The sequence below is a fragment of the Falco rusticolus genome, unplaced genomic scaffold (assembly GCF_015220075.1).
Source record: "Falco rusticolus isolate bFalRus1 unplaced genomic scaffold, bFalRus1.pri scaffold_180_arrow_ctg1, whole genome shotgun sequence".
Classification (NCBI taxonomy): domain Eukaryota; kingdom Metazoa; phylum Chordata; class Aves; order Falconiformes; family Falconidae; genus Falco; species Falco rusticolus.
This window is the reverse complement of record NW_023618193.1, coordinates 1-27,943: the sequence shown is the minus strand read 5'-3', so window position 1 is coordinate 27,943 and position 27,943 is coordinate 1. Positions and strand designations below refer to the sequence as shown.

Below are 27,943 nucleotides of genomic sequence, written 5' to 3'. Positions count from 1 at the left end.
CCCCAGGGAATCCCCCCCCCCCCCACCCTGGGACCCCTAAACCCTCCTGAGGGACCTTCAAACACCCCCCCCGGGACCCCCCTCCACCCTGGGACCCCTAAACCCTCCTGGGGGGACCCCCAACCCCCCCCCTCCCCCAGACCCCCCTCCACCCTGGGATGGGGGCTGGGGGGGCTGATGGGGGGGGGGCTGGGGGACTATGGGGGGGGATGTCTGGACTATTTGGGGGGATGGGGGGGTGGGGGGCTATTGGGGGGTCATGGGGGCTTCGTGTGGGCTATTTGGGGAGCTGTTGGGGGGGTGGAGGGGCTGTTTGGGGGGGGTCGGGGGGGGTTCACGGGTTATTTGGGGGGGCTCAGAGGCTGGGGGGGGGTCCTAGGGGCTATCTGGGGGGGGGGTGGTGGGGGCTCTAGGGAGGGGTAATTCCAGGAGGTTGCACCCATGGGTGCCCTAGGGCTGGGATTTGGGGGGGGGGGGGGGGGGGGGGGAGGGACAGATTTGCCCCCCCTCCCCCATCCCCCCCTCACCCAATCCCCCCCCCCCAGCCTCACCCCAACGTCAAGCCCATGATGTACGCCAACACCCTGCTGCAGCTGGGCATGATGTGACCCCCCCGGGTGCCCCCCCCCCCCCCCCCCCCCCCCCCCGGGTGCCCCCCCCCCCCCCCCCCCCCCCCCAAGGGGGGTTTTAATATATTGGAAGATTGTATTTATTCCACTCTGCCCCTCCCCCAGTGCTCCCAGTTTGCCCAGCGCGGGCAGGAGCTGGGCCAGCACCGTTTGGGGGGGGGGATGGGGGGGCTCTCTGCTGGCATTGCCCCCTCGGGGGGGGGGGGGGGGCGGGGGAGGGCTGCCCCTTGTTGCCCCTCCCCCCCCACAACAGGCGCGTGGGGATGGGGGGAGTCGGGGCTCGTGGGGGTGCTCAGGATTTGCCCCCCCCTCCCCCACCTGCCCTGTTCCCCGCCCCTACCCCCACCCCCGCACCCCCCCCGGGCCGTGCTCCCCCGGCCGCCGGGCGATTTTACCGTCTGTAATTAATGATGTTAAAATAAAGTAATTATTGTAAGCTGGGCGGGCGTCGAGGGGGTAGGCCGCACTGTTGCCATAGCGACCCGTGGCTGTAGGCGGGGCGTGTTTCCATGGCTACACGTAAGTCTACGTAAGGGGGGGAATGATTGACAGCCGCAGCAGCCAAGGGCTCGGCGGGGGGGGCGGGAGGCGGGTTCCGCCTGGTAGCCAATAGCAGCTCGGGGCTGGAGGGCGGACGGGAGGGCGCGAAGCGGCTAACGGCGGCCTCGCGGGAGGCGGGGCGAGCTGACAGGCGGCAGCGGCAGCCAATGAGGCAGCGGGACGAGGCGCGGCCGGCCAATGGGGCGGCGGCAGGGCCGCGGGGGCGGAGCGGGGCAGCGGCTGAGGGGGTAAGCTATGTTGCCATAGCGACCCGTGGCGGTAAGCGGGGCGTGTTTCCATGGCAACACGTAAGTCTACGTAAGGGGGGGCCGCGGGAATGACTGACAGCCGCAGCAGCCAATGGTTCGGCGGGGGGGGGCGGGAGGCGGGTTCCGCCTGGTAGCCAATAGCAGCCCGGGGCTGGAGGGCAGACGGGAGGGCGCGAAGCGGCTAACGGCGGCCTCGCGGGAGGCGGGGCGAGCTGACAGGCGGCAGCGGCAGCCAATGAGGCAGCGGGACGAGGCGCGGCCGGCCAATGGGGCGGGGGCGGAGCAGGGCAGCGGCTGAGGCGGCGGCGGAGCGCGGCGGCCGGTGAGCGAGCGGGGCCGGGGTCCCTCGGGCTGTGCCCGCCGCCCGGGCCCCCCCACCCCCACCCCGGTCCCGGAGGCTCTCCGCCCCCAGCAGGCCCTCAGGCCGGGCTGTCCCCGGAGCAGCGCCCCGGGACCCCCCAGACGGGCCCGGTGCCCCCCGGGACGGGCCGCGCTACCCCCGGGACAGACCCAGTGCCCCCCGGGACCCCCGCTACAGGCCCCGCCCCGCCCGGGACAGGCCCAATGCCCCCCGGGACCCCCAGGACAGCCTCCCCAAGCCCCCCTTCCCCTCCCCGTGAAGCCCCGGCCCCCCAGTGCCCCGGGGTCCTCGCCGGTAGCTGCACCCCCCCTCCCCCCCCCCGGTGCTGCGGCCCCCCTCCTGCTCCCCGCATCAGTGTCCCCCTGAAATCTGCGCCCCCCCACCCCCAATTCCGCTCTGCCGGTGCGCCCACCCCCCCAAAATGCGGCCACCCATCTCTCCCAGGGGTGACACCCCCCCACCCCCCATCCCCCAGGGATGCCCCCCCATCCCCTGGGGCTGCCCATCCCCCAGGGGTGCCCCCCCATTCCCTGGGGGTCCCCCCTCCCATCCCCCAGGGGTCCTCCCCATCCCCCAGGGGTGCCCACCTCCCAGCAGTGCCCCCCATCTCCTGGGGGTCCCCCCCTCCCATCCCCCAGGGGTCCTCCCCATCCCCCAGGGGTCCCCCCCTCCCATCCCCCAGGGGTCCCCCCCTCCCATCCCCCAGGGGTGCCCCCCTCCCACCTCCCAGCAGTGCCCCCATCTCCTGGGGTCCCCCCCTCCCATCCCCAGGGCTGCCCCCCATCCCCGGGGGTCCCCCCCCTCCCATCCCCCAGGGGTGCCCGCCTCCCATCCCCCAGGGGTCCTCCCCATCCCCCAGGGGTGCCCCCTCCCACCTCCCAGCAGTGCCCCCCATCTCCTGGGGGTCCCCCCCCCCCCATCCCCCAGGGGTCCTCCCATCCCCCAGGGGTGCCCCCCTCCCATCTCCCAGCAGTGCCCCCCCATCTCCTGGGGGTCTCCCCCATCCCCCAGGGTTGCCCCCCATCCCCCGGGGGTCCCCCCCTCCCATCCCCCAGGGGTGCCCCCCATCCCCCCCTCCCATCCCCCAGGGGTGCCCCCCTCCCATCCCCCAGGGGTCCTCCCCATCCCCCAGGGGTGCCCCCCTCCCACCTCCCAGCAGTGCCCCCCATCTCCTGGGGGTCCCCCCCTCCCATCCCCCAGGGTTGCCCCCCATCCCCCGGGGGTCCCCCCCTCCCATCCCCCAGGGGTGCCCCCCTCCCATCTCCCAGCAGTGCCCCCCATCTCCTGGGGGTCTCCCCCATCCCCCAGGGTTGCCCCCCATCCCCCGGGGGTCCCCCCCTCCCATCCCCCAGGGGTACCCCCCATCCCCCAGCAGTGACCCCCACCCCCCCCCCACCCCCCCCCCCGGGGGTGCCCCCCCTTCTCCCGCAGCCCCCCAGCACCATGGAGGAGGAGCCGCGGTCCCTGGGTGCTGAGCGCGCTTTTGGGGGGCAGGGGGTGCACAGCGTCCGGCTGAGCCTGGGCCGCACGCTGCTGCGGGTGGAGGTGGAGGCTCACCCCAGCGCCCAGCTCTGGAGGGGCGACTTCGACGCTACTGGTGAGTCTGGGGGGGAACTGGGGAAGGGAGGGGGCAGATGGGACCTTCAGGTGAACCCCCCCCCCTCACCCCACCCCCTCCTCCACACTCTGACCGACCGACCCCCCCCCCCCCCCGCCTCTCCCCGCAGCCATCGAGGCGCTCACCCGCAAAACCGGGAATTTTAAGCAATTTGGGATATTTTGCAGCATGTTGGAGGCGGCGCTGATGCAGGTGAGGCCGGTGCGCACCCCACCCCTCCCCCACCCCACCCCTCCCCCACTAATTTGAGGCTGGGGGTGTCCCGTGAGCCCCCACCCCCCGAAACTTTTTCCCTCCGCAGAGCAGCGCGTCGGTCGAGCTGGAGCTCCTCACTTACGCCGACCTGGAGACCCTGTGGAACCGCAAAGTGGGGGCGCCCCCCCGCCCCCCCCCCCGCCCCCCCCTCCCCCCTCCACACCAAGCGCTACCTCATCCTCATCTACTCCGCGGAGTTCGACAGGTGACTGGGGGGGGGGGGGGGGGGACGGGACGACACTGGGGTGGGGGAGGGGGGGACACACAGGGCGAGGGGACACCGGCCTCACCCCTGCCACGCGTCTCTCTGTGTGTGTGTCCCCCTCCCCAAATTAGGATCCACTACCCGCTGCCCCTGTCCTGCGTGGGGGGGCCGCATCCTGCCGCGCTGCTGCGGCGGCTGAGGGACGAGGTGACCCAGCTCCGGGATCAGCACCGCACCGAGTCCCGGCGTCTACGGGACAAGTGAGCAGCGCCGCTATCACCGGGATGGCTTCAGGGGACAGCCCCCCCCCCCCCCAAAAAAAAAACCCCTCCTGTACCCCCCCCCCCCCCCACACGCAGGCTGCAGCGGGTGCTGGAGGAGAAGCGGACGGTGGAGGACGAGCTGGCACGGGAAAAAAAACCGGTACCAACGGGAAAACAGGCAGCTGACCGCTAAGGTGGGGGGGGCTACGGTGTTTTGGGGAGGGGGGACGGTGTTGGGGGGGGGGGCTCTGGTGGGGTAGGGACCCCTTCTCCCCTCCCCCGCAGCTGGCAGAGGCGCAGGCGTCGACGCAGAGGCTGCGGCTGCGGGTGCGGAGCCTGGAGGCCGAGCTGGCGTCCTACAAACGGGGGTAAGAGCAGGATTGGGGGGGGGGTGGGGGGGGGGGTTCAGGGGGGTCCCCCTCACCCCGCTGGTCCCCCTGGCAGCCCCCGCACGGCCCCCCACCCCAAAAAGCCAAGTGGCACCTCCAGCACCCAGCCGGCGTCGCGCTCGGCGTCCCGGGAGAGCCGCAGCGGCAGCCGGGGTCGCTTCCCATCGCGGTCCCCGTCACCCGCAGGTGAGGGACACTTGGGGGGGGGGGAGGGGAGGGGAGGGGAGGGGGACACACAGGGTGCACCCCCTCCCCCACCCCGCCACATTTCTCGCCACCAGGCCCCCCCCCGCGCCCCGCGACGCACTTGAACCCCAGCAGCAGGGGCTGGCAGCGCCGGCGGGAGGCTCAGCTCAAAAAGTAAGTGATGACACAGTGGGGGGGGGGTCGCTGTCACCGTCCCCTCCCCCACACGGCACATGGGAGGGGGGGGGGGGTTCAGCCCCCTCCCCAAACCCCCTCCCCACCGTCTCCCTTGGGCGCAGCCAGCGGCTCGGGGGAGTTTTCGGCAGCGCCAGCCCGGTGAGGAGCCGCGGGCGCAGCTCCTCGGGTGAGTGGGGGGCGTCAAGTGTGTGGGGGGGGGGCACCCATGGGTGCTGGGGGTCCCGCTCCAAGCCCCCCCCACCCCCACCCCCCACCCCCCATTTTTCCCCGCAGCTGAAAGCATCCGGCGCTCGGCGCTGAGCTCCGGCAGCGAAGCCGATGAGCGCCCCGAGCCCCTGCCCCACAGGTAACCCGCTGGGGTGGGGGGCACGACCCCAGCCCCCCCCTCCCCCCTCCACGCACCCCAAGCCCCCCCAGACCCCCCTTAACGCCCCCCCAGACCCCCCTTAACGCCCCCCCCCCCTTTACACAGGAGAACAAGCCGCACGCGGAGACCCCTGAGCGCCTTGTCCTGCAACAGCCCCGGCACCGTGAGTGGCTGCGACCCCCCTGGACACCCCCCCCCCCCGCTTTGGGATCCCCCCCCTCCCCCCCCCGCACCCCCAAAGCGGGCTGACTGCATTTGGGGGGGGGGGACACGACACCAAAACCGCCCCCCCCCCCCCCCCCCAGGCCCCTCGCCCGCTCCCCGGCCACAAACCGTCCCCCGGCAGCGTGGGCAGCCAGCGCCGCGCTAAAGGTAAACACCCCTGGGACCCCCCCCTCCCCTACCGTTTTTAGGGGGACACCCCCCCCCCAAATTGAGGCTTGTTTTTCCCCCCTCCCCCCCCCCCAGAGAGCTGCTACGAGGAGCCCTCGGCTGAGCTGGCCGAGATCGACGCGCGGCTGCAGGCGCTGCAGGAGTACATGGACAGGCTGGGCACCCGCACGTGACCCCCCCCACCCCCCGGGACCCTCCCCCCTCCCGCTGTCCCCAAGGGGGTGACAGCGCTGGCGTGGGGCGAGACCCCCCCCCCGTATAAACCCTGCTGGGACCCCCGTGGCCTGGTCTGTTGGTTTTTTTTTTTGGGGGGGGGGAATCTGTGCATGTCCCTGTCCCCCTGTGTCACCTTGTGTCCTGCTGCTGGGGCCACCCACCCCCCTGCACGCGTGTGCAAGGGGCCGTACATGCGTGTGCAAGGGGCCGTGCACCCTGCTTTGCGTGTGCAAGGGGCTGTGCATGTCTGCAAGGGGCCGTGCACCCCCCCTCTGCGTGTGCAAGGGGCTTTGCACACGTGTGCAAATGGGCCGTGCACCCCCCTTTGTGTGTGCAAGGGGCCGTGCACCCCCCCTCTGCGTGTGCAAGGGGCCGTGCACCCCCCTCTGCATGTGCAAGGGGCTTTGCACGTGTGTGCAAGGGCTGTGCACCCCCTTTGTGTGTGCAAGGGGCCGTGCATACGTGCACATGTGTGCAACGTGCTGTGCGCCCCCCACTCTGGGTGTGCAACGGGCCATGCACGCGTGTGCAAGGGGCTGTGCATGCGTGTGCAACGGGCCGTTCACGCATGTGCAAGGGGCCATGCACCCCCCCTCTGCTTGTGCAAGGGGGTTTGCATGCGTGTGCAAGGGCTGTGCACCCCCCTTTGTGTGTGCAAGGGGCTGTGCACACGTGTGCACATGTGTGCGGCTTGCAGTATACCCCCCTCTGCATGTGCAACAGGCTCTGCATGCGTGTGCAAGGGGCTTTGCACCCCCCTCTGCATGTGTAATGGGCCGTGCATGCGTGTGCAAATGGGCCGTGCCCCCCTGCACACGTGTGCAAACGGCCACGTGCCCCTGCATGCGTGTGCAACAGGCCGTGCACGTGTGTGCAAGGGGCTTTGCCCCCCCCTTTGTGTGTGCAATGGGCCATGAATGCGTGTGCAAGGGGCTTTGCACCCCGCTCTGTGTGTGCAAGGGGCTGTGCATGCCTGTGCAATGGGCCGTGCCCCCTGCACACGTGTGCAGCAGGCCGTGCACGCGTGTGCAAGGGGCTTTGCACTCCCCTTTGTGTGTGCAATGGGCCGTGCCCCCCTGCACACGTGTGCAAACGGCCACGTGCCCCTGCATGCGTGTGCAACAGGCCGTGCACGCGTGTGCAAGGGCCTGCCCAGCCTGCGTGTCCGTGTCCCCAGCCCCCGTGCCGTGGCCACCAGCCTGTCCCTGTCCCCGTCCCCATTGGGGGGGGGGGGGGGGGACACGGGATGACACGACACCCTCCGCCCCTCCCCCCCCCTCCGCCCCTCCCCCCCTGCCCCCTCCCCCCCCCCCTCATTAGGGCCGTTAAACCGGGCTTAACCCTCATCCCCCCCCCCCCCCCGGCTCAGCCCGGATTAGGCTCCATCTGCCTGGCTGGCAGCGCTGGGTTAACTGGGGGGGGGGGCGGGGGGGGCAGGACCCCCGTCTGCACAGCCCCCTGGCCCCCCCCAGGGACCCCCGTGTGCAGGGACCCCCCAGGACCCCCCCAGGGACCCCTATGTTCAGGGCTTCCCCCCGGGACCCCCATGTGCAGGGGCCCCCCCCCAAGGACACACCCCCCCCCCCCCCCAAAGACCCCAATGTATAGGGACCCCCCCCAGGGCACCCCCAGGGACCCCAAAGTGCAGGGACCCCCCCCCCAGGGACCCTCATGTACAGGGGCCCCCACTAGGGCACCCCCAGGACCCCCCCAGGGACCCCCATGTGCAGAGAACAACCCCCCCACCCTGGGACCCCCCCCCCCCCAGGACCCCCCAGGGACCCTCATGTACAGGGACACCCCCTAGGGCACCCCCAGGACCCCCCCAGGGACCCCCACGTGCAGGGACCCCCCCCCATATGCCCCCCCCCTGCCCCCAGCCCCATAAGCACAGACCCTTCCTGCAGATCCCAAGTGCTCAACCGCTCGCCCCTCCCCCCCCCCCCCCCCCCCCAGCAAAACCGGGGTCCCCTGGGGTCCCCCAGTGCCCCACCCCCCCCCAGCCTCAGCCCCAGCCCCCCAGCGCCCCCCCCCAGCCCCCCAATTGCATCACGGGATTAGGCCTGATGGATTTGCGGCGACATTTCGGGGCGGATTTAGGGGTTAAAGGGAAATATGGGGGGGTGGGGGAGGGGGGGGGTGGGGGGTGGGGGAGGGGTGGGTGGGGGGGGTCCTTCTTTTTCCAACGCCAAGGTGTCCCCAGTGTCCCCCAGGATCGGGACCCTCGTGCAGAGGGGACAGATGGGGGGATGGGGGGTGGGTGGGGGGGTGTGAATGGGGGGATGGGAGGGGTAGAGGGGGCTATGGGGGTGCCAAGGGGTGCATGGGGGGCTGGGGGGGGGGGAAGGGGGCTGGGGGGTGCATGGGGGGCTGGGGGGGGGGGAAGGGGGCTGGGGGTGCATGGGGGGCTGGGGGGGGGTACGGGGGCTATGGGGGGTGCATGGGGGCTGGGGGGGGGGAAGGGGGCTGGGGGGTGCATGGGGGCTGGGGGGGGGGGAAGGGGGCTGGGGGGTGCATGGGGGGCTGGGGGGGGGTACGGGGGGCTATGGGGGGTGCATGGGGGGCTGGGGGGGGGTACGGGGGGCTATGGGGGGTGCATGGGGGGCTGGGGGGGGGGGAAGGGGGCTGGGGGGTGCATGGGGGGCTGGGGGGGGGGGGAAGGGGGCTGGGGGGTGCATGGGGGGCTGGGGGGGGGTACGGGGGGCTATGGGGGGTGCATGGGGGCTGGGGGGGGGGAAGGGGGCTGGGGGGTGCATGGGGGGCTGGGGGGGGGTACGGGGGGCTATGGGGGGTGCCAAGGGGTTGGTTCATGGGGGGCTGGGGGGGGGAGGGGGGCTGGGGGTGCCATGGGGTTCGTGGGGGGCTGGGGGGGGTACAGGGGGCTGGGGGGTGCGGGGGGGGGGGTCACGGGGGCCCGGGGGGGCGCGGGGGGGTGCGGGGGTCCCTGTGGCGGGCAGCTGTCACCCCCCTAATCCCCCTAATCCGGGGCCGCCCCATTTGTTAATTAGATCAGGGACAATTAACGAGGGGGGGGGCGGTTATAGGGGCCCCCCCGCAGGGCCGGACACCTGGCCCCTCCCCCCACCCCCCCCCCGGGGTCTGGGGGTGCTCCCGCCGTGCCCCCCACCTGTGCCGCGCGCCCCTCGTTAGCCGCTGCCGCTAATGAGCAAGGGGGGGGCGCCCCCTCCTTTTCCATTTATTATTATTATTATTATTATTATTAATTATTATTATTATTTCCTTTTTTATATATCATTTTGCCCCTCCCCCCCCCTCTGCGCTCGCCAGCCCCGGGGGGGGGGGGGCTGGGGGAGGGGGGGCGCAGCTACGGGGGGGGGGGGGGAAAGGGGGGGGGTCCCACCCGGTTGTGTGGCCTGTGGGGTCACGGGGTGCTCCGTGGGGTGGATCCTCCGTGGGGTGGATCCTCCGTGGGGTGGGGATCCGCTGTGGGGTGGGGATCCGCCGTGCTGTGGGAATAGTCTGTGGGGCAGGGATCCACCGTGCTGCAGGGATCTACCACGCTGCAGGGATCCTCTGTGCCATGGGAATAGTCTGTGGTGCAGGGATCCTCCACGGTGCAGGGATCCACTGTGGGGTTGGGATCCGCCGTGCTGTGGGAATAGTCTGTGGGGCAGGGATCCACCGTGCTGCAGGGATCTACCACGCTGCAGGGATCCTCTGTGCCATGGGAATAGTCTGTGGTGCAGGGATCCTCCACGGTGCAGGGATCCACTGTGGGGTTGGGATCCGCCGTGCTGTGGGAATAGTCTGTGGGGCAGGGATCCACCGTGCTGCAGGGATCCACCACGCTGCAGGGATCCTCTGTGCCATGGGAATAGTCTGTGGTGCAGGGATCCTCCACGGTGCAGGGATCCTCTGTGGTACAGGGATCCTCCACGGGGCAGGGATCCACCGTGCCATGGGAATAGTCTGTGTTGCAGGGATCCTCTGTGGTGCAGGGATCCTCCGTGGTGCAGGGATCCACTGTGCCATGGGAATAGTCTGTGGTGCAGGGATCCTCTGTGGTGCAGGGATCCTCCGTGGTGCAGGGATCCTCCACAGTGCAGGGATGCTCTGTGGTACAGGGATCCTCTGTGGTACAGGGATCCTCCACGGGGCAGGGATCCACCGTGCCATGGGAATAGTCTGTGGGGCAGGGATCCTCTGGGGCAGGGATCCTCCGTGGTGCAGGGATCCTCCGCGGTGCAGGGAACCTCTGTGCCATGGGAGTAGTCTGTGGTGCAGGGATCCTCCACGGTGCAGGGATCCTCCGCGGTGCAGGGATCCTCCGCGGTGCAGGGAACCTCCGTGGAGCAGGGATCCTCCGTGGAGCAGGGATCCTCCACGGTGCAGGGATCCTCTGTGGTACAGGGATCCTCCGCGGTGCAGGGAACCTCCATGGAGCAGGGATCCTCCGCGGTGCAGGGATCCTCCGCGGTGCAGGGATCCTCCGCGGTGCAGGGATCCTCCGTGGAGCAGGGATCCTCCGTGGAGCAGGGATGCTCTGTGGAGCAGGGATACTCCGCGGTGCAGGGATGCTGCGTGCTACAGGGATACTCCATGGCGCAGGGATGCTCCATGGTGCAGTGATGCTCCGTAGTGCAGGATGCTCCGTGCCACAGGGATACTCCCCGGTGCAGAAATACTCCCTGGTGCAGAGATACTCCGTGCCAGGAGGATGCTCCAAGGTGCAGGATGCTCTGTGCCAGGAGGATGCTCCGTGCCACAGGGATACTCCACGGTGCAGGGATGCTCCGTGCCACAGGGATACTCCCCGGTGCAGATACTCCCCGGTGCAGAGATACTCCGTGCCAGGAGAATGTTCCATGATGCAGGGATGCTCCACGGTGCAGGGATGCTCCGTACCACAGGGATACTCCCCGGTGCAGATACTCCCCGGTGCACAGATACTCCGTGCCAGGAGGATGCTCCAAGGTGCAGGATGCTCCATGGAGGGATGCTCTGTGCCAGGAGGATGCTCCGTGCCACAGGGATACTCCCCGGTGCAGATACTCCCCGGTGCACAGATACTCCGTGCCAGCAGGATGCTCCATGCCAGGAGGACACTCCATGCCACAGGGATACTCCCTGGCGCAGATACTCCCCGCTTCAGATACTCCCCGGTGCAGGGATACTCCCCGGTGCAGAGATACTCCATGGTGCAGAGATACTCCATGGTACAGAGATACTCCCTGGTGCAGAGATACTCCGTGCCAGGAGGATGCTCTGTGCCAGGAGGTTGTTCCATGATGCAGGGATGCTCCCCGGTGCAGGGATACTCCCCGGTGCAGAGATACTCCATGGTGCAGAGATACTCCCCGGTGCAGAGATACTCCGTGCCAGGAGGATGCTCTGTGCCAGGAGGTTGTTCCATGATGCAGGGATGCTCCCTGGTGCAGGGATGCTCCCCGGTGCAGAGATACTCCCCGGTGCAGAGATACTCCACGGTGCAGAGATACTCCACGGTGCAGAGATACTCCGTGCCAGGAGGATGATGCTCCACGCCGCAGACCCCGCCCCACGGCACAGGGACCACCGGTCCAGGCCACCCCGGAGGTCGCACCGGCTGGGTGAAGGTTTGTGCGTGGGGGGGGGGGGAGGGGGTGTCTCACGCTCCCTGGGGGGGGGTGGGGGGGTTGGGCCCCCCCTCCCCTCCCCCCCCTCACAAAACCTGGAATTTCCAGGAGCTCTGATCCTTGTAATCCAGGCAGTCGGCGGCGTTGAAGTTGAGCTTCCAGGAGGTCGCCTGGTCCTTGTAGTCCAGGCAGTCGACGGGCCCAAAACTCAACCCGGCGGCACCGTAGCCTTGACCCCCCAAAGCAGCGGGGGAGGGGGCCAGGTGGGCACCCATAGCGGGGGCACCCAAGGGACTCAGCGCCGCGCCGGGAGCCCCCAGTTGCGGGTGCATGGGGGACAGGTAGGAGCTACAGTCCAGCCCCCCGAAATAAGCGGCCGACCCGCCGTAACCTTGACCGTAGCCGGCGCTTTGGCTATAGGGACCGGCAAAAGGTGCCGAACGCGGCAACCCCGGCGTGGCCGAGGTAGCCAAAGGATCCGGGACCGGCGAGATGGAAGCCGGGCTCCAGATAGAGACGGTGGCCCCGGCGGCGGAGCTGGGGGTAGCGGTGGGGGCGCTGGGGGGGGGGCTATAGGGTGCCCCCCCTTCGGCGCCCGCCTCGCGCGCCGGCGAGTTTTTCTTCTTGGCGGGACGAGCCTTGGCCTGGCCGCTGCTCTGCTGCTGCTGCTGCCGGCACTTGGCGCGGCGGTTCTTGAACCAAACCTGGGGAGGGGGGAAACTGAGGCACGGGGGGGGCACGGGGGAGGGGGGGGGGGGGGCGACGGGGTGGAGCCTCCTGGGGGCGCAAAGGGTTGTGTGTCCTGGGCGTGCACGTCGTGCAACAAGATGCATCCCCTGGGGGTGCACATCGTGCAACACGCTGCATCCCCTGGGGGTGCACAAGTGTGTGCGTGTGCAAAGGGTTGTGTGCTATGGGCGTGCACGTCGTGCAACACGCTGCATCCCCTGGGGGTGCACAAGTGTGTGCGTGCAAAGGGTTGTGTGCTCTGGGGTGCACGAGTGTGTGTGCAAAGGGTTGTGTGCTCTGGGGGTGCACGTCGTGCAACAAGATGCATCCCCTGGGCGTGCACCAGTGTGTGTGTGCAAAGGGTTGTGTGCTCTGGGCATGCACGAGTGTGTGTGTGCAAAGGGTTGTGTGCTCGGGGGGTGTGTGTGCAAAGGGTTGTGTGCTCTGGGCGTGAACGAGTGTGTGTGTGCAAAGGGTTGTGTGCTCTGGGGGTGCACGTCGTGCAACAAGATGCATCCCCTGGGCGTGCACCAGTGTGTGTGTGCAAAGGGTTGTGTGCTCTGGGCATGCACGAGTGTGTGTGTGCAAAGGGTTGTGTGCTCTGGGCGTGCACGAGTCTGTGTGTGCAAAGGGTTGTGTGCTCTGGGCGTGCACGTCGTGCAACAAGATGCATCCCCTGGGGGTGCACAAGTGTGTGCATGCAAAGGGTTGTGTGCTCTGGGCGTGCACGAGTGTGTGTGTGCAAAGGGTTGTGTGCTCTGGGCGTGCACGTCGTGCAACAAGATGCATCCCCTGGGGGTGCACCAGTGTGTGTGTGCAAAGGGTTGTGTGCTCTGGGCATGCACGAGTGTGTGTGTGCAAAGGGTTGTGTGCTCTGGGCGTGCACGAGTCTGTGTGTGCAAAGGGTTGTGTGCTCTGGGCGTGCACGTCGTGCAACAAGATGCATCCCCTGGGGGTGCACAAGTGTGTGCATGCAAAGGGTTGTGTGCTCTGGGCGTGCACGAGTGTGTGTGTGCAAAGGGTTGTGTGCTCTGGGCGTGCACGTCGTGCAACAAGATGCATCCCCTGGGGGTGCACAAGTGTGTGCATGCAAAGGGTTGTGTGCTCTGGGCGTGCACGAGTGTGTGTGTGCAAAGGGTTGTGTGCCATGGGCGTGCACGAGTGTGTGTGTGCAAAGGGTTGTGTGCTCTGGGCGTGCACGTCGTGCAACAAGATGCATCCCCTGGGGGTGCACAAGTGTGTGCATGCAAAGGGTTGTGTGCTCTGGGCGTGCACGAGTGTGTGTGTGCAAAGGGTTGTGTGCCATGGGCGTGCACGAGTGTGTGTGTGCAAAGGGTTGTGTGCTCTGGGCGTGCACGTCGTGCAACAAGATGCATCCCCTGGGGGTGCACAAGTGTGTGCATGCAAAGGGTTGTGTGCTCTGGGCGTGCACGAGTGTGTGTGTGCAAAGGGTTGTGTGCCATGGGCGTGCACGAGTGTGTGTGCAAAGGGTTGTGTGCTCTGGGCATGCACGTCGTGCAACATGCTGCATCCCCTAGGGGTGCACGAGTGTGTGTGTGCAAAGAGGTGTGTGCCCTGGGTGTGCATGTCGTGCAACATGCTGCATCCCCTGGAAGTGCACAGGGGGGTGTGTGCAACGAGTTGTGTGCCATGGGCGTGCACGTCGTGCAACAAGATGCATCCTCTGGGTGTGCACATGTGTGTGCGTGCAAAGACTTGCGTCCCCTGGGCGTGCACGAGTGTGTGTGTGCAACGTGCTGCATCTCCTGGGTGTGTAAATGGGTGCATGCAAAGAGGTGTCTGCCCTGGGCGTGCACGTCATGCAACATGCTGCATCCCCTGCGGGTGCACGGGGGGGTGTGTCCAACAAGTTGTGTGCTCTGGGCGTGCACATCGTGCAACAAGATACATCCTCTGGGTGTGCACATGTGTGTGCGTGCAAGGACTTGCATCCCCTGGGCGTGCACAGGTGCGTACGTGCAACGTGCTGTGTCCCTTGAATGTGCACATGTGTGTGTGTGCAAAGACTTGTGTGCCCTGGGCGTGCGCATGTGTGTGCGTGCCAAGAGCACATGGGGTTGCACACGTGCACATGACCCCTGTTCGTGCACGTGGGGCTTTGCACGACCCCTGTGCATGCATGTGGGGTCGTGCAAATCCCCTGTGCATGCCCGTGGGGTTGTGCACGTCCCTGGTGCTTGCACGCGGGGTTGTGCAAATCCTCCTCGTGCACGTGGGGCCGTGCGCAACCCTTTAGCCGTGCCCTTGGGGCTTTGCACGGCCCCCCCCATGCGTGCAGGGCTATGCGTGACCCCTGGTTGTGCACGTGGGGTCGTGCAAATGCCCTGTGCTTGCACGTGGGGTCGTGCAAATGCCTTGTGCTTGCACGTGGGGTCATGCAAATGCCCTGTGCTTGCACGTGGGGTCGTGCAAATGCCTTGTGCTTGCACGTGGGGTCGTGCAAATGCCCTGTGCTTGCACATGGGGTCATGCAAATGCCCTGTGCTTGCACGTGGGGTCGTGCAAATGCCCTGTGCTTGCACGTGGGGTCGTACAAATGCCCTGTGCTTGCACGTGGGGTCGTGCAAATGCCTTGTGCTTGCACGTGGGGTCGTACAAATGCCCTGTGCTTGCACGTGGGGTCGTGCAAATGCCTTGTGCTTGCACGTGGGGTCGTGCAAATGCCTTGTGCTTGCACGTGGGGTCTTGCAAATGCCTTGTGCTTGCACGTGGGGTCGTGCAAATGCCCTGTGCTTGCACGTGGGGTCGTGCAAATGCCTTGTGCTTGCACGTGGCGTCGTGCAAACCCACCGTGCATGCACGTGGGCTTGTGCACGACCCTTTAGCCGTGCCCGTGGGGCTTTGCACGACCCTCCCCCGTGCGTGTATGACCCCTTCTCGTGCCCGTGGCGTTTTGCACGCCCCCCCCCCCCCCCAACTCGTGCCCCTGGTGTTTGCACGCTCCCCCCGCCTCGCGCGCGTGCGCTCACCTGGACGCGGGACTCGGGCAGGTTGATTTTCAGCGCCACCTCCTCGCGCATGAAGATGTCGGGGTAGCGGGTCTTGGCGAAAAGGGCCTCCAGGATGTCCAGCTGCGCCCTCGTGAAAGTCGTGCGCTCACGCCGCTGCTTCCGTGGCGTGGCTGGAGGGGGGGGGGGGGGAGGGGTTAGAGGGATACTCGTGCAACGGCTCTGCACGACCACCCCCACCCCCCCAGCAGGTGAGGATGGGACCCGGGGGGGAGGTGGGAGCTGGGGGTGTGAGATCCTGTGAGAAATCCTCATGCAAAATGCCCGTGCAACGCCCCCCCCGTGCAAAGCTCTTATGCCTCCTACACCTGTGCAATGCACCCCCATAAAAACCTCTCGTGCAACCACCCCCGTGAAAACCCTCGTGCAATCCACCCTGTGCAACCCTCCTTGTGCAACCCCCCTTTGCAAACCCCTCATGCAACCACACACATGCAACCACCCCCGTGCAACCCCCTTGTGCAACCCACCCCATGCAGCTACCCCTGTGCAAACCCTCTTGTGCAAACCCTCGTGCAACCCTTGTGCGACTACCCTCGTGCAACCCCCTTGTGCAACCCCCCTCGTGCAAACCCTTCATGCAACCCCCTTATGCAACCCACCCCATAAAAGCCTCTTGTGCAACCGCCCTCGTGCAACCCCCCCCGTGCAGCTACCCCTGTGCAAACCCCTTGCGCAAACCCCCTCGTGCAACCCCCTTGTGCAACCACCCCCGTGCAAACCCCTCATGCAACCCCCTGTGCAACCACCCTCGTGCAACCACCCTCGTGCAACCCCCCCGTGCAAACCCCCCTGTGCAACCACCCCTGTGCAAACCCCCTCGTGCAAACCCCCCCGTGCAAACCCCCTCGTGCAAACCCCCTCGTGCAACCACCGCTGTGCAAACCCCCTTGTGCAACCACCCTCGTGCAACCACCCTCGTGCAACCACCCTCGTGCACCCCCCCTGTGCAAACCCCCTCGTGCAAACCCCCGTGCAAACCCCCTTGTGCAACCACCCTCGTGCAAACCCCTCGTGCAACCCCCTGTGCAACCACCCTCGTGCAACCACCCCTGTGCAAACCCACTTGTGCAAACCCCCTTGTGCAACCACCCTCGTGCAAACCCCTCGTGCAACCACCCCCTGTGCACCCCCCCGTGCAAACCCTCATGCAACCCCCTGTGCGACCACCCTCGTGCACCCCCCCTCGTGCAACCCCCCCCGTGCAACCCACCACGTGCAAACCCTCGTGCAACCCCCTGTGCAACCACCCTCGTGCAACCACCGCTGTGCAAACCCCCTTGTGCAACCACCCTTGTGCAAACCCCCTTGTGCAACCACCCTTGTGCAACCCCCCCCGTACAAACCCCCTCGTGCAAACCCCCCCCGTGCAACCCCCCCCGTGCAAGCCCCTCGTGCCGCTCACCGGGGTAGCCCACGGCGGGGTGCAGCAGGTCCATGCCGGGCCCGGCCAGGCTCAGCCCGTTCACGTAGTGCGGCTGCTTCAGGTAGGACATCATGCCCCGGCGCGGCCGCGGGCACCGGCTGCAGGGCACGCGGCGTCAGAGCCGGCACGGCACCGTGCGGCACGGCCTGGTGCGAGCTGGTGCACCGTGGCACCATCTGGCACCGTGCGGCATGGTTTGGTGCGAGCCAGCGCACCATGGCACCATCTGGCACCGCACGGCACGGTTTGGTGCAAGCCAGCGCACCATGGCACCATCCGGCACCGTTTGGTGCGAGGTGGCACCATCTGGCACCGTGCGGCACGGTTTGGTGCGAGCCAGCGCACCATGGCACCATCCGGCACCGTTTGGTGCAAGGTGGCACCACATGGCACCGTGCGGCACGGTTTGGTGCGAGCCAGCACACCATGGCACCATCTGGCACCATACGGCACGGTTTGGTGTGACCTGGCACCGTGTGGCACCATACGGCACGGCTCGGTGCAAGCTGGCACACCGTGGCACCGTCTGGCACCGCGTGGCACGGTTTGGTGTGACCTGGGACATGGTGGCACCACACGGCACCATACGGCACGGCTCGGTGCGAGCTGGCACACTGTGGCACCATGTGGCACCGTACGGCACGGTTTGGTGCAAACTGGCACTGTGTGGCACCGTGTGGCACCATACGGCATGGCTCGGTGCAAGCTGGCACACCGTGGCACCATCTGGCACCGCGTGGCACGGTTTGGTGTGACCTGGGACATGGTGGCACCGTACGGCACGGTTTGGTGCAAACTGGCACCGTGTGGCACCATGTGGCGCAGTTTGGTGCGAGCTGGCACCATCTGGCACCATCTGGCACCGTACGGCACGGCTCGGTGCGAGCTGGCACACCGTGGCACCGTATGGCACCATGCAGCACCGTATGGGTGCGAGCTGGCACCGCGTGGCACCATGTGGCATGGTTTGGTGCAAGCTGGCACACCGTGGCACCGTGTGGCACCGCGTGGCACGGTTTGGTGTGACCTGGGACATGGTGGCACCACACGGCACCATACGGCACAGCTCGGTGCGACCCGGCACACCGTGGCACCGTGTGGCACCGTATGGCACGGTTTGGTGCAAACTGGCACTGTGTGGCACCGTGTGGCACCGCATGGCACGGCTCGGTGCGAGCTGGCACACCGTGGCACCATCTGGCACCGCGTGGCACGGTTTGGTGTGACCTGGGACATGGTGGCACCGTACGGCACGGTTTGGTGCAAACTGGCACCGTGTGGCACAGTTTGGTGCAAGCCGGCACACCGTGGCACTGTACGGCACCATCTGGCACAGTTTGGTGTGACCTGGCATCGTACAGCACCGTGTGGCACGGCTTGGCGTGACCTGGTGCACCGTGGCACCATCCGGCACCGTTTGGTGTGAGCTGGCACCATCCGGCACCGTACGGCACGGCTCGGTGCGAGCTGGCACACCGTGGCACCGTATGGCACCATGCAGCACCGTATGGGTGCGAGCTGGCACCATGTGGCACGGTTTGGTGCGAGCTGGCACACCGTGGCACCGTGTGGCACCACGTGGCACAGTTTGGTGTGACCTGGGACATGGTGGCACCACACGGCACCATACGGCACAGCTCGGTGAGACCCGGCACACCGTGGCACCGTGTGGCACCGTATGGCACGGTTTGGTGCAAACTGGCACCGTGTGGCACCGCATGGCACGGCTCGGTGCGAGCTGGCACACCGTGGCACCGTGTGGCACCGTACGGCACGGTTTGGTGCAAACTGGCACCGCGTGGCACCATGTGGCGCAGGTTGGTGCGAGCTGGCACCATCTGGCACCATCTGGCACCGTACGGCACGGCTCGGTGCGAGCTGGCACACCGTGGCACCGTATGGCACCATGCAGCACCGTATGGGTGCGAGCTGGCACCGCGTGGCACCATGTGGCGCGGTTTGGTGCAAGCTGGCACACCGTGGCACCGTGTGGCACCGCGTGGCACGGTTTGGTGCAAACTGGCACCGTGTGGCACCGTACGGCACGGCTCGGTGCGAGCTGGCACACCGTGGCACCGTGTGGCACCCTTTGGCACGGTTTGGTGTGACCTGGGACATGGTGGCACCACACGGCACCATACGGCACGGCTCGGTGCGACCCGGCACACCGTGGCACCGTGTGGCACCGTATGGCACGGTTTGGTGCAAACTGGCACCGTGTGGCACCGTACGGCACGGCTCGGTGCGGGCTGGCACACCGTGGCACCGTGTGGCACCGTACGGCACGGTTTGGTGCAAACTGGCACCGCGTGGCACCATGTGGCGCAGGTTGGTGCGAGCTGGCACCATCTGGCACCATCTGGCACCGTACGGCACGGCTCGGTGCGAGCTGGCACACCGTGGCACCGTATGGCACCATGCAGCACCGTATGGGTGCGAGCTGGCACCGCGTGGCACCATGTGGCGCGGTTTGGTGCAAGCTGGCACACCGTGGCACCGTGTGGCACCGCGTGGCACGGTTTGGTGCAAACTGGCACCGTGTGGCACCGTACGGCACGGCTCGGTGCGAGCTGGCACACCGTGGCACCGTGTGGCACCGTATGGCACGGTTTGGTGTGACCTGGGACATGGTGGCACCACACGGCACCATACGGCACGGCTCGGTGCGACCCGGCACACCATGGCACCGTGTGGCACCGTATGGCACGGTTTGGTGCAAACTGGCACCGTGTGGCACCGTACGGCACGGCTCGGTGCGAGCTGGCACACCGTGGCACCGTGTGGCACTGTATGGCACGGTTTGGTGCAAACTGGCACCGTGTGGCACCGTGTGGCACCGCATGGCACGGCTCGGTGCGAGCTGGCACACCGTGGCACCGTGTGGCACCGTACGGCACGGTTTGGTGCAAACTGGCACTGCGTGGCACCATCTGGCACCATCTGGCACCGTACGGCACGGCTCGGTGCGAGCTGGCACACCGTGGCACCGTATGGCACCATGCAGCACCGTATGGGTGCGAGCTGGCACCGCGTGGCACCATGTGGCGCGGTTTGGTGCAAGCTGGCACACCGTGGCACCGTGTGGCACCGTGTGGCACCGTATGGCATGGCTCGGTGCAAGCTGGCACACCGTGGCACCGTGTGGCACCGCGTGGCACGGTTTGGTGCAAACTGGCACCGTGTGGCACCGTACGGCACGGCTCGGTGCGAGCTGGCACACCGTGGCACCGTGTGGCACCCTTTGGCACGGTTTGGTGTGACCTGGGACATGGTGGCACCACACGGCACCATACGGCACAGCTCGGTGAGACCCGGCACACCGTGGCACCGTGTGGCACTGTATGGCACGGTTTGGTGCAAACTGGCACCGTGTGGCACCGTGTGGCACCGCATGGCACGGCTCGGTGCGAGCTGGCACACCGTGGCACCGTGTGGCACCGTACGGCACGGTTTGGTGCAAACTGGCACTGCGTGGCACCATCTGGCACCATCTGGCACCGTACGGCACGGCTCGGTGCGAGCTGGCACACCGTGGCACCGTATGGCACCATGCAGCACCGTATGGGTGCGAGCTGGCACCGCGTGGCACCATGTGGCGCGGTTTGGTGCAAGCTGGCACACCGTGGCACCGTGTGGCACCGTGTGGCACCGTATGGCATGGCTCGGTGCAAGCTGGCACACCGTGGCACCGTGTGGCACCGCGTGGCACGGTTTGGTGCAAACTGGCACCGTGTGGCACCGTACGGCACGGCTCGGTGCGAGCTGGCACACCGTGGCACCGTGTGGCACCGCGTGGCACGGTTTGGTGTGACCTGGGACATGGTGGCACCGTGTGGCACCGTACGGCACAGTTTGGTGTGACCTGGCACCGCGCGGCACCGTGGCACCACGGCGCGGCACAAGGTGGGTGCAGGATGCGCCCCAGCGCCACCCCCCCCCCCCCCCCCGGTCCCCCGGCCGGGATGTCACCCCTGTTTCCAGGGGGTGGCTGCGCCCCTGGTGCCACCATGTCCCCAGGGCGGGGGCCCGATCCTGGCACCAGGGGCGGAGCTGGTGGCTTGTCCCCAAGGTGGGGACGGCCCCACCGCGTGGGTGCCCATGTCCCCAAGGTGGGGACACCACCAGTGGGTCCCCCATGACCCAGGGGACGTCCCCACCAGGGCTGGTGACCTTGTCCCCAAGGTGGGGACACCACCAGTGGGTCCCCCACGACCCAGGGGACATCCCCCACCAGGGCTGGTGACCTTGTCCCCAAGGTGGGGACACCACCAGTGGGTCCCCCACGACCCAGGGGACGTCCCCACCAGGGCTGGTGACCTTGTCCCCAAGGTGGGGACACCACCAGTGGGTCCCCCACGACCCAGGGGACGTCCCCACCAGGGCTGGTGACCTTGTCCCCAAGGTGGGGACACCACCGGTGTGTTCCCCGTGACCCAAGGGACGTCCTCCCCCAGGGCTCGTGGCCGCGTCCCTCCACGGGGGACGGAGGTGGTGGCCTGTCCCCACGCCAGATGCCACCTCCCAAGCGTTGGCCACCCCGGTGTCACCCCACGGGCCCCTCACCCCCAGTGTCACCCCGCGCTGTCCCCCCAGCCCGCGGGCCCTACCTGCGGCGGTGGCAGCGGTGACGGCGGCGGTGGCGGCGGGGAAGGCATCCCCGTGGCGGGGGGAGGTTTAAGTAGGCCCCCGGCGTGATGTCACCCGCCACCGCGCTGTCACTAATCCCCGGGGGGTGACATTGGCCCCGGCCCGGGGCTAATCCACCGCTGCCGGCAATTAACGTTCATCCCCCGCGATGGCGGGTGAGGGGGGGGTCCCCGCTGTGCCCCCCCCCAGCCCCTCATGACGGGGGGGGGGGGTCGGGGTACGTGTGGCCGCGGGACCCCCGTGGCCGCTGGGGACCCCGGTGGGGACACTGCTGGGGACCCCAACCCCGTTAACGGCGGGGGCGGGGGGGTGGATAATGAACTGGTGTTAATTAACGGCCCAATGGGGGTGGGGAAACGTGCCCCCCCCCCCCCCCCCGGCCATCAGGCCCCATTAATAACGAACCTCGTCACCCCTAATTACGTGGTGAGCGGTGATTGAGGTGGGTAATTTGGTGGAAAATTGGGGGGGTGGGGTGTGGACATATTGGGGGGGGGGCTCGGCTGGACGTCTGGGTCCTGGTGCCAGGGAGGGGAAGGGTCCCTTCTGGGGGGGGGGGGGGCACACGGAATGTGTGTCCCCCCTCCTCCGTGGAGCCCGGAGCTAATCCCAGGGACAGCTGCCACGTCTGAGCCCCGGGGCTGGGGACACGTAGGGGGGGCCGGGACCCCCACCTGGGGTGCAGCATTTGGGGGGGGTGGGGGGGGTGGGTTAGGAAGATGGGAGGGGGTGGGGGCAGCAACAGACCCCCCCTTGGTGCGACCCCACCAACCTCAGCATATCCCCCCAAGTGGTCCGCCCCCCTAGCAAGACACACACCCCCCCAGATCCCATGGGGACCCCCCAGATCCCATGGGGACCCCCCCAGATCGGGTGGGACCCCCCCCCCCCCTCCCGCCAGCCGCCAAGCAGCTGGGAGGAGAGTGTTGAAATCGGGATGATTAGTTTGTTTTTCAGACTCGGGGATTTGGGGCTGATTAACCCTAATCCCCTCGTTGGGGAGGGGTGGGGGGTGGGGGATGGGGATTGGGGGGGGGGCAGCGCAGCTGCGATGGCAGCTCGGGGGTGGGGGGGCCGCCCCAGCCCTCCCCCAAACCACCCCAGGGCCAAGGGGGGGCACGGGAGGGGGCCCAGCCCCGGGGTTACCCCCACATTGCTCCAGTATTTAACCCCAGGGCGAGGCCGAGCCCCCAACCCCTAATTAAGCGCTAACGAAGTGGGGAAAGTGCCCCCCCCCAATGCGGCCCCTCGTTACCCTCGTTACCGGTAATTGGCTTTTTCGGGGTCCCCGCCGCCCCCTCCCAGCCTGGGGGGGCGCAGGGCTCCGCTGCGGGGGGTGGCCGCCGCCGTACGCCTCGTCCCGGGTCACTATTTCCGTAAATATATAGAAATTAAGAGATTTTAGGTAAAATTCTGCGACTGATAATAAAATGTTATCTAATTTCTGTAAGACCGTACGCCTGCATTTCTAAGACTGTACCTGTATATAGAAAAAAGATCCTGATTTGTACAAAAATACATCTCTATTTTATATAAAAAAATCCGTACATGTCTAACAATGCATCTATATTAAAAAAATTAATCCCTACATCCACCTACCTAAAAACGCTCGTATTTGTATAAAAATATATCTATGCTATATGTAAAAAATCCATGTGTGTCAAGAAATGCATCTATCCCTCTAAAAAAAAAAACCCTATTTGTCAAAAAATACACCTATTTATATTTTAAAAAGTCAGTATTTGTGCAAATTCTGTATTTGTGTAAAATCTATGTATTTTTTAAAGGTCTGTATTTGTATAGAAATACATCCTATAGGTATTAAAAGGAGCCGTATTTATATAAAAACACACCTCTATATATTAATAAATCCGTATTTGCATAAAAATACATTCTATAGATACTACAAAGGGCCGTATTTATATAAAAATACACCTATATATAAATAAGTCCGTATTTGTATAATAATACATCTATAGGTATTAAAGACCCATATTTATATAAAAATACACCTATATATATAAATAAATCCCTATTTGTATAATAATACATCTATAGGTATTAAAGACCCGTATTTATATAAAAATACACCTATATATATAAATAAATCCCTATTTGTATAAAAATACATCTATAGGTATTAAAAAGAGCCACATTTATATAAAAATACACCTATATATATAAATAAATCCCTATTTGTATAAAAATACATCTATTTCTATCCAAAAAATCAAGTGTTTGTACACACCCCCCCATCTATAGTTATATAAAAGAATTGGATTTGTATGAAAACGTGTATTTATACCAAAACCCTGTGCTTGTATTGAAACAGGTACCTGTGTCTGTACAAAAATCTATGTATTTTGTGAAAATACGCTTTTCCTTAAGATCTATGTAGACTAATACGGAAGTTAGAGCTTTATAAAAAATACGTAGTTATCGAAAAATCTTTGTGTACGTTTATACTAAATAAATCTGTTTGCATAAAGGCTGTTTATATTAAAAATGCATCTCTATTTGCATAAAAAATAGATTTACACACCCCCCCCCCGGCGTTTGTATAAAACTCTGCACCTATATTTATATATTAAACACTATTTATATAAAGTCGGGTATCTGGGCGCTCCCCGCGCCCCGCCACCCCCGTTTCTGAGGGGTGGGGCTGCCTGGGGAGGGCTGTGCCCCCCCCCCCCCCCGCCCTATTTTGGGGGGAGGGCGCCCCGTCCTCAGGTGGCCGCGGCCCCTAATCCCGATTAGGGTGGCTCAGGCTGGGGGGGGGGGGGCCGCTGCCCCCGCTCTAAATTTAACACCGGGGTGTCAGGAGCAATCACGTCAGCGCCCCGGGGTAATCTGCTCCCCCCCCCCCCCGCCTCCCCAAAAAGGGAAAGGGGGAAAAGCCCCCCAAATTACCCACCCCTGCAATTTTGGGGGGGCGGGGGCGGGGGGGAGGGGATTTATTTATAATAAAGACCAGGGCGGGGCGGGGATGGATTAGGAAGGAAACGAGGATGAGGGTGAACATCGATGGGTTTTCTTTATTCCGTGGGCACCGCGGGGTGGAGGAACGCGGACGGTACAAAGTTCGAACACACGAGGGGGAAAATGAGGCTGGGGGAGAGCGTGACACCCCCCTCCCCCCCCCTCCCCCCAAAACTCGAGCTGTGGCTTGGAGAAGCCGAAGCCCCAAAGCTCCTCTTTCCACACCCAAAAAAATACACCAGGTTTGTGTAGAAAACCAGGGGGTTTCAAAAACTGTCCCCACCCCACCCGTATCATCATTTATTATTTTTTTTTTTTTTTTGCAGCTTGAAGAGAAAACGGAAACAAAACCAAACCAACCCAAAAGTGTACAAAAAAGGGGGAAAAGAAATCCAAGGGAAAAAAAAAAAAAAAAAAAAAAAAAAATTCTCATCAACCCCTCGGAAGTCTGTGTGCTGGTTTTGCCCGCACGTGGTGAAGGGAGTCAGCTCTCGCGACACGCACGGGAGCAGGAGAAACCCCCCTCCCCTCGCCCCCCCCCCCCAAAAAAGAGAAAAAAAAAAACAAAAAAAAAACCAAGCCCCCCCCCCCCCCCCCCATCCCACCCTGAGTCTCTCCTACCGCCCGGCGCCGGCCACCCTAAGCCCTCTCGCCGCGGATGCGCCGCGCCAGCTGGATGTCCTTGGGCATGATGGTGACCCTTTTGGCGTGGATGGCGCAGAGGTTGGTGTCCTCGAAGAGGCCCACGAGGTACGCTTCGCTGGCCTCCTGCCGGGAAAATTGATAGGGTGGGATACAGGGAGGGTGGGATGTGGGTTTGGTTTGGTTTTTTTGTTTTTGTTGGTTTTTTTTTGGGGGGGGGGGGGGGGGAGGGGAGGTCGATGGGGAGCAGGGGGAGGGGGTCTCACCTGCAGAGCCCCGATGGCAGCGCTCTGGAAACGCAAATCGGTCTTGAAATCCTGAGCGATCTCCCGCACCAGGCGCTGGAAGGGCAGCTTGCGGATCAGCAGCTCCGTGGATTTCTGGTATCGCCGGATCTCCCGCAGGGCCACCGTGCCGGGCCTGCAAGGGATTTGGTCAACGGGATAAAAGTGCTCTTTCGGGTGGAAAACAGTACCCTCCGGCTGGAAAAAATCACTCTTTTGGGTGGAAAATGGCACCCTCGGAGTGTCAAATCACATCCTCTGGGCGTAAAATCACTCTTTTAGGTGTAAAATCACGCCCTTCGGGTGTAAAATTGTACCCTCTGGGTAGAAAATCACTCTTGTGGATGTAAAATCATACCTGTTGGGTGTAAAATTGCACCCTCTGGGTGTAAAATCACTCTTTTGGGTGTAAAATCGTACCTGCTGGGTGCAAAATCGCACCCTCTGGGTATAAAAATCACTCTTTTGGGTGTAAAATCATACCTGTTGGGTGCAAAATCGCACCCTCTGGGTATAAAATCACTCTTTTGGGTGTAAAATCATACCTGTTGGGTGCAAAATCGCACCCTCTGGGTATAAAAATCACTCTTTTGGGTGTAAAATCATACCTGTTGGGTGCAAAATCACACCCTCTGGGTATAAAATCACTCTTTTGGGTGTAAAATCATACCTGTTGGGTGCAAAATCGCACCCTCTGGGTATAAAATCACTCTTGAGTATAAAATCGTATCTGTCGCGTGTAAAATTGCACCCTTTGAGTGGAAAATCACTATTTTGGGTGCAAAATTGCAACCTTTGGGCATAAAATCACGCCCTTTGGGTATAAAATTACTCTTTTGGGTGTAAAATCGCACCATTTGGGCATAAAATCACTCTTTTGGGTGTAAAATCGCCCCCTCTGGGCGTAAAATCACCCTTTTGTGTGTGAAATCACACCCTCTGGGTATAAAATTACTCTTTTGGGTGTAAAACCGTACTTGTTGGGTGTAAAATCACACCCTCTGGGCATAAAATCACTCTTTTTTTGGGTGTAAAATCACTCTTTTTTTTGGGTGTAAAATCATACCTGTTGGGTGTAAAATTGCCCCCTTTGGGTATAAAATCACACCATTGGGGCGTAAAATCACACCCTCTGGGCATAAAATCACTCTTTTGTGTGTAAAAGCACAGCCTTTGGGCGTAAAATCATACCTGTTGGGTGCAAAATTGCACCCTTTGGGTGTAAAAGCATTATTCTGGTGTAAAATCACTCTTTTGTGTGGAAAATCACACCCTCTGGCTGTAAAATGGCACCCTCGGATTGTCAAATTGCACCCTTTGGGTGTAAAATCACTCTTTTGGGTGTAAAAGTGCACCCTCTGGGTAGAAAATCACTCTTTTGAGTATAAAATCGTACCTGTTGGGTGCAAAATCGCAACCTTTGGGCATAAAATCACACCCTCTGGATGTAAAATTGCTCCCTTTGGGTGTAAAAGCGCATCTTTTGGGTGTAAAGTGGCACGCTTTGGGTGTAAAAGCACACCCTCTGGGCATAAAACTACTCTTTTGGGTGTAAAATCACTCTCTTTTGGGCATAAAATCGCCCCATTTGGGTGTGAAATCACACCCTCTGGGCATAAAATCACTCTTTTGGGTGTAAAAGTGTACCCTCTGGGTAGAAAATCACTCTTTTGGGTGTAAAATCGTACCTGTTGGGTGTAAAATCACTCTTCCGGGTGGAAAATCACACCCTCTGGCTGTAAAATACCACCCTTTGGGTGTAAAATGGCACCCTCGGAGCGTCAAATCACACCCTCTGGCTGTAAAATCACTGTTTTGGGTGTAAAATTGCACCCTTTGGGTGTAAAATCGCACCCTCTGAGCGTAAAATCACTCTTTGGGGTGTAAAATTGCACTCTTTGGGCATAAAATCACACCCTTTGGGTGTAAAATCATACCTGCTGGGCGTAAAATGGTGCCCTTTGAGTGTAAAGTTGCACCCTTTGGGTGTAAAATTACTATTTTAGGTGTAAATTCGCACGTTCTGGGTGTAAAATCGTACCTGTTGGGTGTCAAATCGCACCCTTTCTGTGTGGCGCTGCCATCACCCGTGCTGGTGGGTAGGAGGACTCCCCACCCACCCCCCGTTACCCCGGGGGGCAGCGGCCCCAGTACCTGTAGCGATGGGGTTTCTTCACGCCTCCCGTGGAGGGTGCGCTCTTCCTGGCGGCCTTGGTGGCCAGCTGCTTCCGTGGCGCCTTGCCACCGGTAGATTTCCGAGCCGTCTGCTTGGTACGGGCCATACCGGACGGTCAGAGCCTGCCGGGGGGGGGAGGGGGGGCGGGGAGAAGGCGAGGGTCGGCTCCGAGGCCGGTGAGGGAAGGGCGAGACCGGCCATTAACGGCCGAGGGGTGGGGAGCGGGGCCGGCTAGCTGCCCGTGCGGGGCCCCAGCCCACTTCTGCGGGAGGAGAAGAGGCTGCTGGCCTCCAGGGGGTACGGGAGAGCCGCCGGGCTAGCGGAACCGAAGCCTGACGAGGCTCCATAGCCTCATCGCGCCGCGCTGGGGATGAAGCCCCCCGCCATCCCCTCAAGCCGGCAGACTACGCCTCCCAGAAACCTTTGCGCGCCTCCCGTAGCCCCCCCCACCGCCCAGCCGATTGGCTAGCGCCGCTCAGCCAATGGGACGCCTGCGGAGCCGCCGAGCCCCACCCCCCGATCTAGACAGACACACCTTTCCACCTATCCCCTCCCGCCTTCCCAAC

The 27,943-nt window shown here is 64.0% G+C and overlaps 7 protein-coding genes and 2 long non-coding RNA genes across 12 annotated transcripts; 4 read left to right on the top strand and 5 right to left on the bottom strand.

Annotated features, from left to right (window-relative positions):
* Positions 1-1,709: 1,709 nt before the first annotated feature.
* On the top strand, positions 1,710-5,961 carry CCDC61 (coiled-coil domain containing 61). Its single transcript, XM_037374754.1, is given in 16 exon segments — positions 1,710-1,760; positions 3,231-3,396; positions 3,527-3,609; positions 3,719-3,802; positions 3,804-3,877; positions 4,009-4,137; positions 4,237-4,294; positions 4,296-4,334; positions 4,426-4,508; positions 4,585-4,715; positions 4,811-4,889; positions 5,015-5,079; positions 5,187-5,259; positions 5,386-5,443; positions 5,586-5,652; positions 5,749-5,961. Coding segments are annotated over 15 exon segments (1,275 nt in total). The 5' UTR covers positions 1,710-1,760; positions 3,231-3,242; the 3' UTR covers positions 5,847-5,961.
* Positions 5,962-9,546: 3,585 nt separating this feature from the next.
* Positions 9,547-11,298, bottom strand: LOC119142046 (MAGE-like protein 2). Its single transcript, XM_037374753.1, has 4 exons — positions 11,003-11,298; positions 10,673-10,726; positions 10,104-10,549; positions 9,547-10,051 (listed from the first exon to the last, which is right to left on the bottom strand). Exons 1-4 carry the CDS (start codon positions 11,261-11,263, stop codon positions 9,547-9,549), a joined length of 1,266 nt encoding a protein of 421 aa, XP_037230650.1. The 5' UTR covers positions 11,264-11,298.
* Positions 11,299-11,524: 226 nt separating this feature from the next.
* LOC119142041 (homeobox protein otx5-like) lies at positions 11,525-22,012 on the bottom strand. Its single transcript, XM_037374748.1, has 4 exons — positions 21,257-22,012; positions 16,629-16,747; positions 15,185-15,336; positions 11,525-12,169 (listed from the first exon to the last, which is right to left on the bottom strand). The coding sequence occupies exons 2-4, from the start codon at positions 16,720-16,722 to the stop codon at positions 11,552-11,554; spliced, it is 864 nt and encodes a 287-aa protein (XP_037230645.1). The 5' UTR covers positions 16,723-16,747; positions 21,257-22,012; the 3' UTR covers positions 11,525-11,551.
* On the bottom strand, positions 15,372-16,302 carry LOC119142045. The gene is made up of 3 exons (XR_005102139.1): positions 16,290-16,302; positions 16,179-16,207; positions 15,372-15,383 (listed from the first exon to the last, which is right to left on the bottom strand). It is a non-coding gene; the product is annotated as an uncharacterized LOC119142045 (long non-coding RNA).
* LOC119142042 (F-box/LRR-repeat protein 17-like) lies at positions 16,723-17,925 on the bottom strand. Its single transcript, XM_037374749.1, has 2 exons — positions 17,877-17,925; positions 16,723-17,676 (listed from the first exon to the last, which is right to left on the bottom strand). The coding sequence occupies exons 1-2, from the start codon at positions 17,883-17,885 to the stop codon at positions 16,765-16,767; spliced, it is 921 nt and encodes a 306-aa protein (XP_037230646.1). The 5' UTR covers positions 17,886-17,925; the 3' UTR covers positions 16,723-16,764.
* LOC119142039 (foot protein 1 variant 1-like) lies at positions 17,633-19,349 on the top strand. Of its 3 annotated transcripts, none has more exons than XM_037374745.1 (2): positions 17,633-17,786; positions 18,168-19,349. In XM_037374745.1, the coding sequence occupies exons 1-2, from the start codon at positions 17,757-17,759 to the stop codon at positions 19,266-19,268; spliced, it is 1,131 nt and encodes a 376-aa protein (XP_037230642.1). In that variant the 5' UTR covers positions 17,633-17,756; the 3' UTR covers positions 19,269-19,349. The 3 variants fall into 3 exon arrangements, with proteins under 3 accessions (XP_037230642.1, XP_037230640.1, XP_037230643.1); XM_037374743.1 differs by having other exon boundaries at positions 17,633-17,796; positions 18,077-19,349; XM_037374746.1 differs by lacking the exon at positions 17,633-17,786 and having other exon boundaries at positions 18,107-18,174; positions 18,215-19,349.
* Positions 19,223-20,536, top strand: LOC119142040 (glutamine-rich protein 2-like). The gene is made up of 2 exons (XM_037374747.1): positions 19,223-19,286; positions 19,347-20,536. The coding sequence occupies exon 2, from the start codon at positions 19,350-19,352 to the stop codon at positions 20,508-20,510; it is 1,161 nt and encodes a 386-aa protein (XP_037230644.1). The 5' UTR covers positions 19,223-19,286; positions 19,347-19,349; the 3' UTR covers positions 20,511-20,536.
* Positions 22,013-22,392: 380 nt separating the features above from the next.
* Positions 22,393-27,809, bottom strand: LOC119142043 (histone H3.3A). 2 transcript variants are annotated; one of them, XM_037374751.1, is made up of 5 exons: positions 27,733-27,809; positions 27,356-27,499; positions 25,184-25,337; positions 24,897-25,043; positions 22,393-22,664 (listed from the first exon to the last, which is right to left on the bottom strand). In XM_037374751.1, exons 2-4 carry the CDS (start codon positions 27,481-27,483, stop codon positions 24,915-24,917), a joined length of 411 nt encoding a protein of 136 aa, XP_037230648.1. In that variant the 5' UTR covers positions 27,484-27,499; positions 27,733-27,809; the 3' UTR covers positions 22,393-22,664; positions 24,897-24,914. The 2 variants fall into 2 exon arrangements, with proteins under 2 accessions (XP_037230648.1, XP_037230647.1); XM_037374750.1 differs by lacking the exon at positions 22,393-22,664 and having other exon boundaries at positions 24,312-25,043; positions 27,733-27,808.
* LOC119142044 lies at positions 22,676-24,804 on the top strand. Its single transcript, XR_005102138.1, has 2 exons — positions 22,676-24,517; positions 24,602-24,804. It is a non-coding gene; the product is annotated as an uncharacterized LOC119142044 (long non-coding RNA).
* Positions 27,810-27,943: the final 134 nt, after the last annotated feature.